The sequence below is a fragment of the Hylobates moloch genome, unplaced genomic scaffold (assembly GCF_009828535.3).
Source record: "Hylobates moloch isolate HMO894 unplaced genomic scaffold, HMol_V3 SCAFFOLD_19, whole genome shotgun sequence".
Lineage (NCBI taxonomy): Eukaryota > Metazoa > Chordata > Mammalia > Primates > Hylobatidae > Hylobates > Hylobates moloch.
In genome coordinates, this window is record NW_026652294.1 from 40,704,894 (window position 1) to 40,718,672 (window position 13,779).

A 13,779-nucleotide genomic window follows, 5' to 3' on the forward strand; every position below is an offset into this window, starting at 1 on the left:
AAAGTTCTGGGATTACAGGCATGAGCCACCGCACAGGGCCAAAATTACATTTTAACCACTTGAAAGCCTACAGTTCAGTGGAATTGTTACATTCACCTTGTTATACATCCATTGCCACCATCCATCTCCAAAAGTCTTTCATCTTGCAAAATGGAAACTCTGTACCCATCACACAACATCCCTCCCCTTCTTCTTCCTCAGTCTCTGGAAACCACCACTCCACTGTCTGTCACTGTGAATTTGACAACTGTAGATGCCTTAGGTAACAGGAATCATAGTGTTTATCCTTCTGTGTTTGGCTTAATTCACTAAGCACCATGTTTTCAAGGTTCACCCATGTTGTAGCACACGTTAGAATTTCCTTCCTTTTGAAGGCTGAATAATATTCCATTGTATGTATACACCACCTAGAAATATATCTCCTAGAATTTTTTTTGTCTGCTTGAAACCTTCCTCTCCCTCTCTGGGATGCTCAAATATTATTGCGTCTCAGCATTCCACCCCTGGCCTCTGGGTTCCATTTATGGGTGTTTGTTTTGTTTTGTTTTGTTTTAGACAGAGTCTCACTCTATCACCCAGGCTGGAGTGCAGTGGCATGATCTCGGCTCACTGCAACCTCCACCTCCCGGGTTCAAGAAATTCTCCTGCCTCAGCCTCCCGAGCAGCTGGGACTATAGGTGCACGCTGCCACCCCTGGCTAATTTTTTGTATTTTAGTATAGATGGGGTTTCACCATGTTGCCCAGGCTGGTCATGAACTCCTGAGCTCAGGCAATCTGCCCGCCTCTGCCTCCCAAAGTGCTGGGATTACAGGTGTGAACCACCATGGCTGGCCCCATCCCTGGGTGATCTTACTCTTGGTTCTGTCTGCCGCCTTTAGGCCAAAGTCTCCCAGATCCGTATCTCCTGCCCAGATTTTTCTCTGGATTGCAGACCTGCCTGTCTTACTTAAATGCCTCATAGACACTGGTAACTAAACACTTGCCAGTCTGAACTCTTCTTGCTTAAAGCTTTTCATTTCCCACCTTTGTGTCTAAATGGTGACTCCACCATCTACTCAAGACCTCAAGCTAGGAACCTGGCATCATCCCTGATCCCTTCTAATCTCCTACGTGTTATAAACCACTGGGTGGCCTCCCAGTGCCCACGGGATAAAGTCCACACTTGTGAAGGTGGCCTACAAGGCCATGCCTCTCCATGTGGCCTGTCCCTCACTGTGCTGGGACTTTCCAGTAGAGGGCACACAGCCTGCCCTCTACTGCTGAGCCCTCCACCTGTGTGTCCTTTTCCTCTCTGGTTCCCCTGGCTGACTTTTTAAAAAAATTCATTAAATTTTTGGGCCAGGCACGGTGGCTCACGCCTGTAATCCCAGCACTTCGGGAGGCCAAGGTGGGTGGATCACCTGAGGCCAAAAGTTCAGGCCCAGCCTGCCCAACGTGGTGAAACCGCGTTTCTACTGAAAATACAAAAATTAGCCAGGCATGGTGGCGCACACCTGTAATCCCAGCTACTTGGGAGGCTGAGGCAGGAGAATCGCTTGAATCCAGGATGCGGAGCTTGCAGTGAGCTGAGATTGTTCCACTGCACTCCAGCCTGGGCAACAGAGCAAGACTCTGTCTCAAAAATAAATAAATAAAATAAAAATAAAGATAAAAATTTCTTAAAGTTTTGTTTATTATTCATTTATTTTTCTATAACTTTCTTGGGTGAATGTTGTCTTCTCACTTACATACTTTTTTTTTTTTTTTTTAAGATCCATGGGTACATGTGCAGGTTTTTACATGGATATATTATGTAATGCTGGGGTTTGCGTTCTATAGAACCCATCACTCAAATAGTGAGCATAGTACTCAATAAATAGTTTTTCAACCCTCTCTCCCTTCTTCCCTCCCCCATTTTGCAGTGCTCAATGTCTATTGTTCCTGTCTTTATGTCCATGTGTACCCATGGTTTAGCTCTCACTTATAGATGAGAACATGTGGTATTTGATTTTCTGTTTCTGCATTCATTCACTTAGGATAATGGCCTCCATTTTCATCCATGTTGCTGCAAAAAACAGGAATTCATTTTTTTTTTTTCGGCTGTGTAGTGTTCTGTGGTGTACAGGTACCACATTTTCTTTATCCAGTCCACCACTGATGGACACCCGGGTTGACTCTATGGCCTTACCATTATGACTAGTGCTGATAAACGTGTGAGTGCAGGTGTCTTTTTGATACAATGATTTATTTTCCTTTGGGTTGATACTCAAGAGCAGAATTGCTGAGTTGAATGGTAGTTCTATTTTTAGTTCTTTGAGAAATCATCATACATTTTTCCATAGGAGTTGAACTAATTTACATTCCAACCAACAGTGTCTAAGCATTCTCTTTTCTCTGCATCCTTGCCAATATCTGTTATTTTCTGACCTTTTAATAATAGCCATCTGACTGATGTGAGACGGTATTTCACTGGGGCTTTAATTTGCATTTCCCCGATGGTTAGTGCTGTGGAACAGTTTTTAATATGTTTGTTGGCCACTTGTATGTCTTCTTTGGAGAGGTGTCTTTCATGTCCTTTGCCCACTTTTTAATAGGATTATTTGTTTTTGTTGACTTAAGTTCCTTATATATTCTGGATATTAGTCCTTTGTCAGATGCATAGTTTGCAAAAATTTTTCCCATCCTGTAGGCTGCCTCTTTATTCTGTTGATAGCTTCTTTTGCTGTGCAGACCTCTCTAGTTTAATTAAGTCCCATTTTTCAATGTTTGTTTATGTTGCATTTGCTTTTGAGGTCTCAGTCATTCCTCTGGCCGAGTCCTGCCCATCTGTCCTCCAGAGCAGCCTGGGGTGTGTGTCCCCAGACACCTGAGTGCATTAGAATGATCTCTTTGTGTGCTCCTCCCATTAGCCTATCAGCCCCTTAAGGGTGGGGATTGTTAGGTATGTACATTTCTTAGAGTAGCATGGCTCCATAAACATTAAATAAGGCCCTCTTTCTTTTTGTATCAGAGCTGTGGTCGGGGCAGATAATCTCACCCTGTAGTGACAATCTGATTTCCATGTAAAGAGGGAAGTTGGGTGACAGCCACACCTCTTTCTTTCTGGGACCTAAGGAGTTTTGTACAATAAACTGAGTTTTGTACAATAAACTTGGAGCATGAAGGTACCAGTTTTCCTTTTCCACTTCCATGTTTAAATTCCAGTTGAAAAGTAGACTGTGGATTGAGGCAGAAAGAGATGTAAATTTTAGGTCTATTCGTAAGACTGATTTAAGGATGCAGCTTAGATGTGAGTCCAATTTGGGCTTTCAGATGTGTTTCCCCAGAATTAAATTATGCACCCGCGGACCTCTGCCAAGGCAGATCTCCCCAATGGCAGGTCTCCCTCATTGTGGAAATGGAGAATTTGGGGGACCTAAAGAAAGAAGCTCAGATCTAGGGGTCCTCAGTTTGTCTCCTCTGAATGGAATATTTGTCACATACTTCCAGTCTTCCACCTGTAAGGCAGAGCTGCTTCCAGGAAACGCAAAGGCACAGATGGGGGAGAATGGCAGGTGGCTAGCTTGCAGGACATAGGTAGGCCTAATGACAGGAGGTGGAGCCCACCTTCTTCTACAATCCCACCCATCAGATAAGGCGCTTCTCCTCCTTTGGAAGGAGTGAGGATGAGGTGGTAGCAACATCCCCACAGCATGGTTCTCCCCGTCTACAGGAAAATGAGGGGCAATCAGTGTTTTTCCCAATGCATCAGGGCTCGCTGGGCTGGGAGAACTTCTCCCAGACACGCCTTGTTCCTCGCTCCCTCCTGGCTCACGCAGGAAGGTGCCACAACTCCAGCTCAGACCTGTCCGTGCTCAGCCACAGGACTTTGTGCCTTCCATGAGCTCAAAACCTTTTATCAGATCATCTTAGTGATAGCTTGGGACTCATCTGACATCCCCCCTTTTGTTGCAACACATTTGAAACACTCCTTTGGGTGCGGACATTGCCATCACTTGTATCTCTTCCTATTGATTTCAGGATAAAACCTCATGTCCTCCACTTTGCTCTCTTACCATCTCTTCTGTATTGAGGCTGATCCACCTTTTCTGAAATGGGCTGGGCCCAAGTACTTGGAAAGAGCTACAAGTTGACAGGCACTGGGATTTTCTATGCACTGGAGGGTGTGGAAGGAGAAGACTTCTTAGGTTGTGGAGGGGGGCTTAAGGGTGCTCCTTCTGCATTGCAGTGGGGGGAAAGGTAGCAGCTCTCTTTGGCATCATCAGTATTGGGTATTTGTGTAGAATGGTCAAGTGGAAGTGCCCTATAGACATTGAGAAGGTAGCTGGGGCTACAGTGAACAGCTGATCTATTTCCTCAAAGTAACCCCAAATCTACAGAGCTCACAAGCTCCCATGGGAATGAGGGGAGGGCACTATGAGGTAGGTCTGAAGGTCTGAGACGGAGCCTTCAGCAGATTTAGCAGCCTCCGAGGATGGCTGACCTTGGCTTACAGGCAGTTTTGGGTATTTCTGTTTGGAACATCAGTCCTCGGGTTGCGGGGGAGACTGCTGAGCCCTGCAGAGCTGTGGGAAGGAGGCCCCGTGTCTTCTGATGGGCTCCCTTGTTCTCTTCTCAGGGTTTTGCATCTCAGGAGGCCAGGAGGCCCTCCACATGTCAAGCTGGCGGTGGAGTGGGAAAGCTCTGTCAAGGAGCGGTGAGTTCAAGGGAATTTGCTTCCTGCAGAGCTGAGAAAGGGCCTGTCTGGGCCCAGGTTTCGTTGGACGCAGCTTCCCCCAGCACGGCTGCAGGCAGGGTGCACACATCTTTGAGCCAGTGTAACCTGTTCCTGCGAGATGCCTGAGTGAGAATTTTCTGTATGTAAATAACAGTGACAGGAATGGAGTGACGGTGATGGTGGTGGGTGATGTCAGGAGTAGTAACTGCAGTCACCGTAGACAGTTACGTAGCACCCACCCACTCACCCCGTGCCAGTCACTCCTCTGAACACGTGTGTATAGGGGATTTATTTAATCTTCATTATACCCTATGTGTGGGTGGTCTGGGGTGGATACTCCTGTAATCCACATTTCTCAGAGGTGGAAACTGAGGCACAGAGAGGTTAAGCAGTTGCTGGAGGGCACACAGCTCGTACATTGGCAGAGCTGGGATTTGAACCCGGACCCTCTGGCTGGAGTCCGTGCTCCTCATCACCATAATTAGCTACCTCTGTAACACTGAGGGCATCAGCCTTACTTTAAGAAAGGACGTCATTCAGTCCAGCAAGTATTTACTGATCAACTTCTAGGTGCCAGGCCCTGTGCTAGGATGAGGAAAACAAAGATGAATAAGCCAAGGACCTGCCGTGTAGGAGCTGGTGGGGAGAGAGAATTCCAGTAAAAATAGTGCTGAGTCAGAAGGATGCCTGCAGCTCTCCAGGAACCCATAGGCAGGGCACGGTAGCGCGGCCTGGCCAATGCCTTCCGACGGGTTGGCTGTGAGTAGAGACATAGACGAAACCCGTCTGGGAGCGGGAAAGTCCTGAAGGCCGCGGGTGTCCTCTCCATGCAGCCTGTTCGGGAGCCTCCAGGAGGAGCGAGCGCAGGATGCCGACAGCGTGTGGCAGCAGCAGCAGGCGCACCAGCAGCACAGCTGTACCTTGGACGAATGTTTTCAGTTCTACACCAAGGAGGAGCAGGTCCCCCCTGGGGGTCCATGCCCCGGCCGGGAAGGGGGCTGGCTGCCTTTAGCGGGTTGGCCATGTGCCGTGGGGGCCTCACAGTCTGGGTGGTTTCCTTTCCAGCTGGCCCAGGACGACGCCTGGAAGTGTCCCCACTGCCAAGTCCTGCAGCAGGGGATGGTGAAGCTGAGTTTGTGGACGCTGCCTGACATCCTCATCATCCATCTCAAAAGGTTCTGCCAGGTGGGCGAGAGAAGAAACAAGCTCTCCACGCTGGTGAAATTTCCACTCTCTGGACTCAACATGGCTCCCCATGTGGCCCAGAGAAGCACCAGCCCCGAGGCAGGACTGGGCCCCTGGCCTTCCTGGAAGCAGCCGGGCTGCCTGCCCACCAGTTACCCGCTGGACTTCCTGTACGACCTGTACGCCGTCTGCAACCACCACGGCAACCTGCAAGGTGGGCATTACACAGGTGAGCCTTGCCTTGCCTTTCTGCAAATGCAGCTGTGGCCACAGCCTCGAGATGTCCCTGGAAGGGGTGCTGCTCGGATGCTGAGCTCCCTGGGGCACTTAGTGAGATCCGACCCCTCACCCACCGCACACCAGGGCATGTGCGAGAGCAGAAGGGACCTTGTCCCAGCTATAGAGTTGATGTTGAGTTAGATTGGAGGTTGGAATATGTAAAGTTAGGTCTGATGCAGTAGCTCATGCCTGTAATCCCAGCACTTTGGGAGGCTGAGGTGGAAGAATCACTTGAGGCCAGGGGTTCAAGACCAGCCTAGGCAACAAAGTGAGACCCCTCGTCTCTACAAAAAAATGAAAAAAAAAAAAAAAAATGATCTAGGCATTGTGGCTTACACTTGTAGTCCTAGTCACTCAGGAGGCTGAGATAGGAGGCTGAGGCTATGGTGAAACATGATTGCACCGCTGCACTCCAGCCTGTGCAACAGAGCGAGACCCTGTCTCCAAAACAAATAAACCAACAAACAGAGGTTAGTTACTGCCCAAATTTTCAACCATATTAAATATTGGAGATCATTATTGGAACCTAGAGAGTGACGTTCATTCTCATCTGCAATTCAGCATGAGGAATCTTACTTGTCGGATTTGGTATCCTTTTATTCTATGGGGTACTTTTCATGTTTATTCCTCTGGGGAATTTCAGAGCAGCGGATGAAGGGAAGGGCAGAAACAAATGGCCAGATTTTCTCAATTGTTCATAATCATCCCTTTGAGGGCTTTCAGAGAGTGTCATGACGCATCATTTTTCTCGATTATGTCATTGTTTGCTTCTCCCCCACCAGGGCCTCTCAATGACGGTGAGAAGCCTATTGGTAGCTGCAGCAGTTGAGTGTCTCCACCGTGCAGATAGTGTGGAGGGTCATCGGGGTGAGCCTTAGGAGTCCAGGGGGTTTAGGGCATGATTTCTGCCATTGGAGAATGGATGGAACAGGCCCCCATGGAGAAAGAGAAATGAGGATGCAGTTACATGCTGGGGACCGCCTGAGTGGACAGAGATGCACTGGACGGTGGGGTTACATTGGGTCAGCCTGGGCTGGTCACGGTGAAGGTTATGGTGGCCACCAAAGCCACTTTCAGCTCACAGTGGCCACCTTATGCTGCTGTGCGGTGCCAGCCTGTTCTTCCACAGCTGTCCTGCTCCAGATGAGGGCTTGCCACCTTTGTAACTGCTGAGACCATTCTGTCCAGCCACTTCCCCTGTCTCACTTCTCTGAGCCGAAAATAGCTCAGCAGGAATCCCTTGAGGCCCATATATATCTTGGGAGGCATCTTTGTTACTCAGATATTTTTTTTTTTTTTTTAACTAAGAGCGTTATGGCTGAATGAGTCCCCGTGCACACATGAGTGGTGAAAATAAGGACAGCTGGAACCTGGGCCTTGTCATTTCCCGTGCTGAACGTGCTGCCTCCCCATCTATAAACTCACAGGGTGGCCCCAACATAAATTAAGGGCAGTGATGTAAAACCACAGCACGGAGGTAGAAGTAGCATAGGAGTGAGAAGCGTTGGCGTCTGCCTTATCAAAAGCAAGATCCAGACCCCTCCTGGGGTGAGCATTAAAGAGCAGAATGCCCAATTTGGGGGGTGGTGGTTTGGCAGCAGAAGGGACACAGTTCCTGGGAGGTTCCCCTTGCAGAGATCTCCTGAGTCTGTGTTTGCACACACAGTGTGCCACCACCTGCCTGGAAAGAGCCTGTTTAATACTGAAAGCAAAGGGAGAGGAGCCCAAGGGGAAGAGGTGACTGGCGAGGTGGGAGGCAGGGCAGTGTCTGCAGCCAGCACAGCCCCGGGTAAGACCTGGGCCACTTGCTCTCATCGGCGCCAACATGTACAGTCTTCTCCCTGAAGACAATTTGCACTGCTCATTAAATGGCAGAGCCCGGGCTTTAAACCTGGGCCACCCTGGCTCCAGGCTCAGTAGCTTCTGCCCTGCCGAGATGAGTGATTGCTGATATGAACAAGTCCCCAAGCCATGTCGGGTGTTGTAGATGAGTGTCAACTCCCTCGTTTAGGTGAAGCACACCGTTGGTGGCTTCCTAGGAAAGGGTGATGGGAGCTTGAACTTTGGAGTGCTTACATGTCAGGAAATGCCTTTATTCCCACACCTGATTGATAGCCTGGTGGGACATAAAGTCCTTGATTGAAAATCAACAATGTTGCTGCATGTGGAATGGGGTCTGGAGTAGGATTTTGCTGTTGAGAATGGGTCAGGCCAGTTTGATTTCTGTTCCTTTGTCTAGGATAGGATATATTTTTCTCTGGAAGCTTTCAGGTTCTTTTTCACGGGTGCTCTGGAATTTCATGGTGTGTGCTTACCTGTGGGTCTTTTTCATTGCTTGTGTTGAGACCTGCATCCAGGGGACCTCTGTGTCTGCAGGTGATCTTCAGGTCTGGGAAATATCTTTGTGCTTTTTTTTGTTTTGTTTGTGAGATGGAATCTCGCTCTGTCAGCCAGGCTAGAGTGCAGTGGTGCGATCTTGGCTCACTGCAATCTCTGCCTCCTGGGTCAAGTGATTCTCCTGCCCCAGCCTCCTGAGTACCTGTGACTACAGGTGCCCGCCACCACGCCTGGCTAATTTTTGTATTTTTTAGTAGAGATGGGGTTTTGCCATGTTGGACAGGCCGGTCTTGAACTCCTGGCCTCAAATGATCTGCCTTCCTTGGCCTCCCAAAGTGCCGGGATTACAGGCGTGAGCCACTGTGCCTGGCCTAGTCTTAGGTTTCTTTTTCAGAGCATCCTGGTTTTGTTTTGGGTCCTCACCTGGCTTGGCTTCTTGTGGTTTCTGATACACCCAGTACTGAGCCTCTGGGGCTGCAGCTGGTGAGTGGCCCTCTTCCTGCCCCCCTGCACCCCCGCAACACCTCCCCCAGGCACTCTGTGTTGAACCCCTTCCTTGCAGAGGCGAGTGTGTGACCTCCACTCCATCTGCTTGCTGGGCCCTCAAAGCTGAGCTGTTGCTTTCTATCTCACGTCTTTTGACATATTTATTCCTTTTTAGTTATTCGCTTCTTGGAAGTATGATAATTCTACCACATTTCAGATTTTTAGAAATCTCAAATGCCTTTTGTTTCATTTTAAATGTGGTAATGTGGTAAAATTTCATTTTAAATATAGGTAATGCATGCCTATATTTCAAAATTCACACAGCCTAAAAAAGATGGACAGTGACAAGTCTTGATTCTATCTTTGTTCCTCATCTATCCCCTCCTCATTTCTAGGTAACTGTTTTTAGTAGTTTCTTGTGTATTATTCTTCCACAATTGCTTTATGTAAATACAAACAATTGTGAGTATATTTTTATATATACATATATATGTGTTGATTTTATGTATTTCCTCCCCACCCCCTAATTTAAGTAAAAGTACTATTTGCTGTGTTGCACCTGGCTTTTTTTTTTTTTTTCCCTGAAAATCTCTCTTGGAAATCTTTTCATATCCTCATTTCTAGACAGCTTCTCCAGCTTCTTTTATAAATGTAAATGCACTAAATAAATATAACAATTTATTAAATACTCTGTAGATGGACATTGGACTGACTCATTCTTTTACTATTACAAATGTTGCTGTTGGCTGGGCGTGGTGGCTCATGCCTGTAATCTCAGCATTTTGAGAGGCTGAGGCAGGCAGATCACTTGAGGTTAGGAGTTCAAGACCAGCCTGGCCAACATGGTGAAACCCTGTCTCTACTAAAAATAGAAAAATCAGCCAGGTATGGTGGCGTGTGCCTGTAGTTCCAGCTACTCGGGGGGCTGAGGCAGGAGAATTGCTTGAACCCAGAGGCGGAGATTGCAGTGAGCTGAGATTGCACCACTGCACTCCAGCCTGGGTGACAGAGCGAGACTCTGTCTCAATTAAAAAAATAAAAACAAAAAACATAAATATTGCTCTCATAACCCTTTAGATATGTCATTTTCTACATATGGAAGTTTACTGGCAGGATAAATTCTCAGAATTGGAATAGTTGTATCTGCGTTGTAACAAGCACGAACAATATGTCCTGCACAAAGGGTCATAGCAGTTTGCACTCTGTTAAGAGCAAGAGAACACCTGGTTCTCTATAGCCTCTCCAGTAGAGTGTGTGGTCACACTTTTGGATTTTTGCCAATCTAATAGGAGGAAAATGGTATCTCAGTGTAAGTTGAATATGTAGCTTCTTAATAGTATGAGCTTGAGCATCTTTTCGTATGTTTGAGCCATTATGGTTCCTTTCCTGTGAACTGTCTATCCATATCCTTGACTGTTTTTCAAATAAATTATTAGTCTTTTTCCCATCAATTTCTAGATGCTCTAATTCTTTTTTTTTTTTTTTTTTTTTTTTTTGAGACGGAGTCTCGCTCTGTCACCCAGGCTGGAGTGCAGTGGTGCAATCTCGGCTCACTGCAAGCTCCGCCTCCCGGGTTCACACCATTCTCCTGCCTCAGCCTCTCCGAGTAGCTGGGACTACAGGCGCCCACCACCACGCCCAGCTAATTTTTTGTATTTTTAGTAGAGACGGGGTTTCACCGTGGTCTCGATCTCCTGACCTCGTGATCCGCCCGCCTCGGCCTCCCAAAGTGCTGGGATTACAAGCGTGAGCCACCGCGCCCGGCTGATGCTCTAATTCTTAATGTACTATGAGATTCACCTCTTTTCTGTAATGTAAATTGCAAGTATGTGTTCCCTGTGTAACATCTGTCAGTTGGCTCTTCCTGTGGAAATTTTTTGCCACAGGAAGTTTTTATTTTTGCTTTTCTAAGTAAAATTAGCAATCATTTCTTTTAAGTCTTCTGGATTTTGAGTCGTGATTAGAAAGCATTTTTCACTCTAAGATTAAAAAGTGATTTTCTTGAGTTTTTTACCTGGTTTTAGCTTATTACATTTAAGTCCTTGATTTGGAGTTTCTTAATGTTCTTAAGAGAAAGAGATCCAACTTTATCCCCTGGGAGTTGCCAATTTGTCCCAAGATCACTGTAATGGAAAAGCCAGTTTTATTCCTTGAGATGCCATCTGCCATATCAGATATTATTATTATTATTATTATTTTGAGATGGAGTCTCGCTCTGTCACCCGGGCTGGAGTGCAATGGCACGATATTGGTCCACTGCAACCTCTGCCTCCTGGGTTCTAGCGATTCTCCTGCCTCAGCCTCCTGAGTAGCTGGGACTACAGGCGGGTGCCACCACACCCAGCTAATTTTTTGTATTTTTAGTAGACACTGGGTTTCACCGTGTTAGCCAGGCTGATCTTGAGCTCCTGACCTCATGATCTGCCCGCCTCGGCCTCCCAAAGTGCTGGGATTACAGGCGTGAGTCTCTGTGCCCAGCCTGGGATTTTTGTGACTAGAACTAAGATGCTTCTCATATTGTAGGCCCCAATAACTGGTAACTTTCAAGCTGCCACATATCTTTTTGTTTTTTTTCTTTGAGATGGAGTCTCACTCCGTCACCCAGGCTTGAGTGCAGTGGTGTGATCTCAGCTCACTGCAAGCTCCACTTCCCAGGTTCACGCCATTCTCCTGCCTCAGCCTCCTGAGTAGCTGAGATTACAGGCGCCCGCCACTGTGCCCAGCTAATTTTTTGCATTTTCAGTAGAGACGGGGTTTCACTGTGGTCTCGATCTGCTGACCTTGTGATCCACCTGCCTCGGCCTCCCAAAGTGCTGGGATTACAGGCATGAGCTGCCGCGCCCGGCCGAAGCTGCCATATACTTTTACATAAATGCTATCATACCATAGATGTATTTTTTGTTTTTAGTGGATTTTTGTTTGCCATTTTACATATCAAAATAAAAGATGTTAAATGAAATAAAATATGATGATGAGGCACGTGACTAAATGGCAAAATGAAACACTTGGTTCCGTCATGACCTCCTGATGTGCACATCCATTTACGTATGTGCATATGTGTGTTTATTTGTACATACATAGATTAAGACTAAACAGAATTTCATGAGTTGATAATTACATTTACTACATGTGATATACCTTGGTCCAATTCTATTCCAGAATAACATATTACTTAATTTTAAAAATGCTTTGGCCAGGTGCAGTGGCTCACGCCTGTAATCCCAGCACTTTGGGAGGCCAAGGCGGGTGGACCACGAGGTCAGGAGAGCGAGACCATCCTGGCTAACATGGTGAAACCCTGTCTCTAATAAAAATACAAAAAAATCAGCTGGGCATGGTGGTGGGCGCCTGTAGTCCTGACTACTCGGGAGGCTGAGGCAGGAGAATGGTGTGAACCCGGGAGGTGGAGCTTGCAGTGAGCTGAGATCGCGCCACTGCACTCCAGCCTGGGCGACAGACCAAGACTCTGTCTCAGAAAAAAAAAAAAAGCTTTAAAATATTTCATTTTTTATTTATTAAACTTTTTTTTTTAAGTGCACTGATTACCAGTGTCCTGATGGGCTGATGACTGGCAATCTGGAAGACACTGAACTATATAGAAATCCAGGATCTTTGCTCATTAATTCATTGCACAAATATATATTAAGTACCTGTTCTATGCCAGACCCTACACTAGGTCCTGGAGCTTCAGTGATGAACAAGACAAATACGAGGCCTGCCCTTATGGGACTTCAGTCTCACTTTGGAGACAGACAATAAAAAGGTGCTTATCATTTTAGCACTTTCACTACCTGACATTTTGAAAGGGCGACTGATTGACTGTGTCTGTGATAGACATAAGGCCTCTCCAAGGATGTCACATGTAGGCTCAGAGCTGAGGATGAGATAGAACTAGCTATGTGAATAACGGGAGGAATTGCATTATGAGCAGTGCTTGTAGCATGTGCAAAGGCCCTGAGGCAGAAAGTATTCAGTGTATTTAAGACATGATGAGAGCCTGGATGAAGTGCAGCCGTTCAGGGGTAAGTGACGAAGGGTGGGGCTGGAGAAGTGGGCAGGACACTCTAGGCCATGGATGGGAGTTTGCATTTTTTCCAAAGGGGTGATAAATCATTTAAAGATTCTAAGCAGAGGAGTAAAGACATAATCTAGTGTACAAATCAAACTAGTTGCTCCGCTGTATGGAGAATGTGTAGAAGGGATCTAGAGTGGAAGTTGGAACTGCAGTTAGGAGGGTGCTTCAGGGGCTGAGTGAGAGACACCACTGGCTGAGATGTTGGTGTTGACAATCAAGATATTCAAGACATATTTTGGAAGTAGAATCAGTAGGTCTGGCTTTTGGACTAGGTGTGGGGTGGAAAGGAAAAGCAAGAGCAAAGATGAACTCCTAGGTGGCTGGCTTGGATTAGTGTGGAGGTCAGCAAACCGTGGCCGACGGGCCGGATCCAGTGTAGGGCCTGTTTTTTGTTGTTGTTGTTGTTTTTTGAGACAGAGTCTCACTCTGTTGCCCGGGCTGGAGTGCAGTGGCGTGATCCCGGCTCACTGCAACCTCTGCCTCCCGGGTTCAAGCGATTATCCTGCCTCAGCCTCCTAAGTAGCTGGGATTACAGGCACCCACCACTATGCCCAGCTAATTTTTGTTATTTTTAGTAGAGACGGGGTTTCACCATGTTGGCCAGGCTGGTCTCGAACTCCTGACCTTGTGATTTGCCCACCTCAGCCTTCCAAAGTGCTGGGATTACAGGCGTGAGCCACCACGCCCGGCCTGTTTTTTTTTCCCCCCTTTATTAATAAT

General features: G+C 47.1%; 1 protein-coding gene across 6 annotated transcripts in view; it reads left to right on the plus strand.

The window, feature by feature from the left end:
- The window catches only part of USP43 (ubiquitin specific peptidase 43), an 89,311-nt gene that overhangs the window by 55,355 nt on the left and 20,177 nt on the right, over positions 1–13,779 (plus strand). For 4 of the 6 annotated variants that reach the window (XM_058431021.1, XM_058431027.1, XM_058431023.1 and 1 more), the window contains 3 exons: positions 4,599–4,676; positions 5,531–5,657; positions 5,763–6,111. In XM_058431021.1, the coding sequence (XP_058287004.1) occupies positions 4,599–4,676; positions 5,531–5,657; positions 5,763–6,111 (554 nt within the window). The remainder of the gene's footprint in view (positions 1–4,598; positions 4,677–5,530; positions 5,658–5,762; positions 6,112–13,779) is intronic. The other 2 variants (XM_058431024.1, XM_058431026.1) reach the window with 1 other exon arrangement.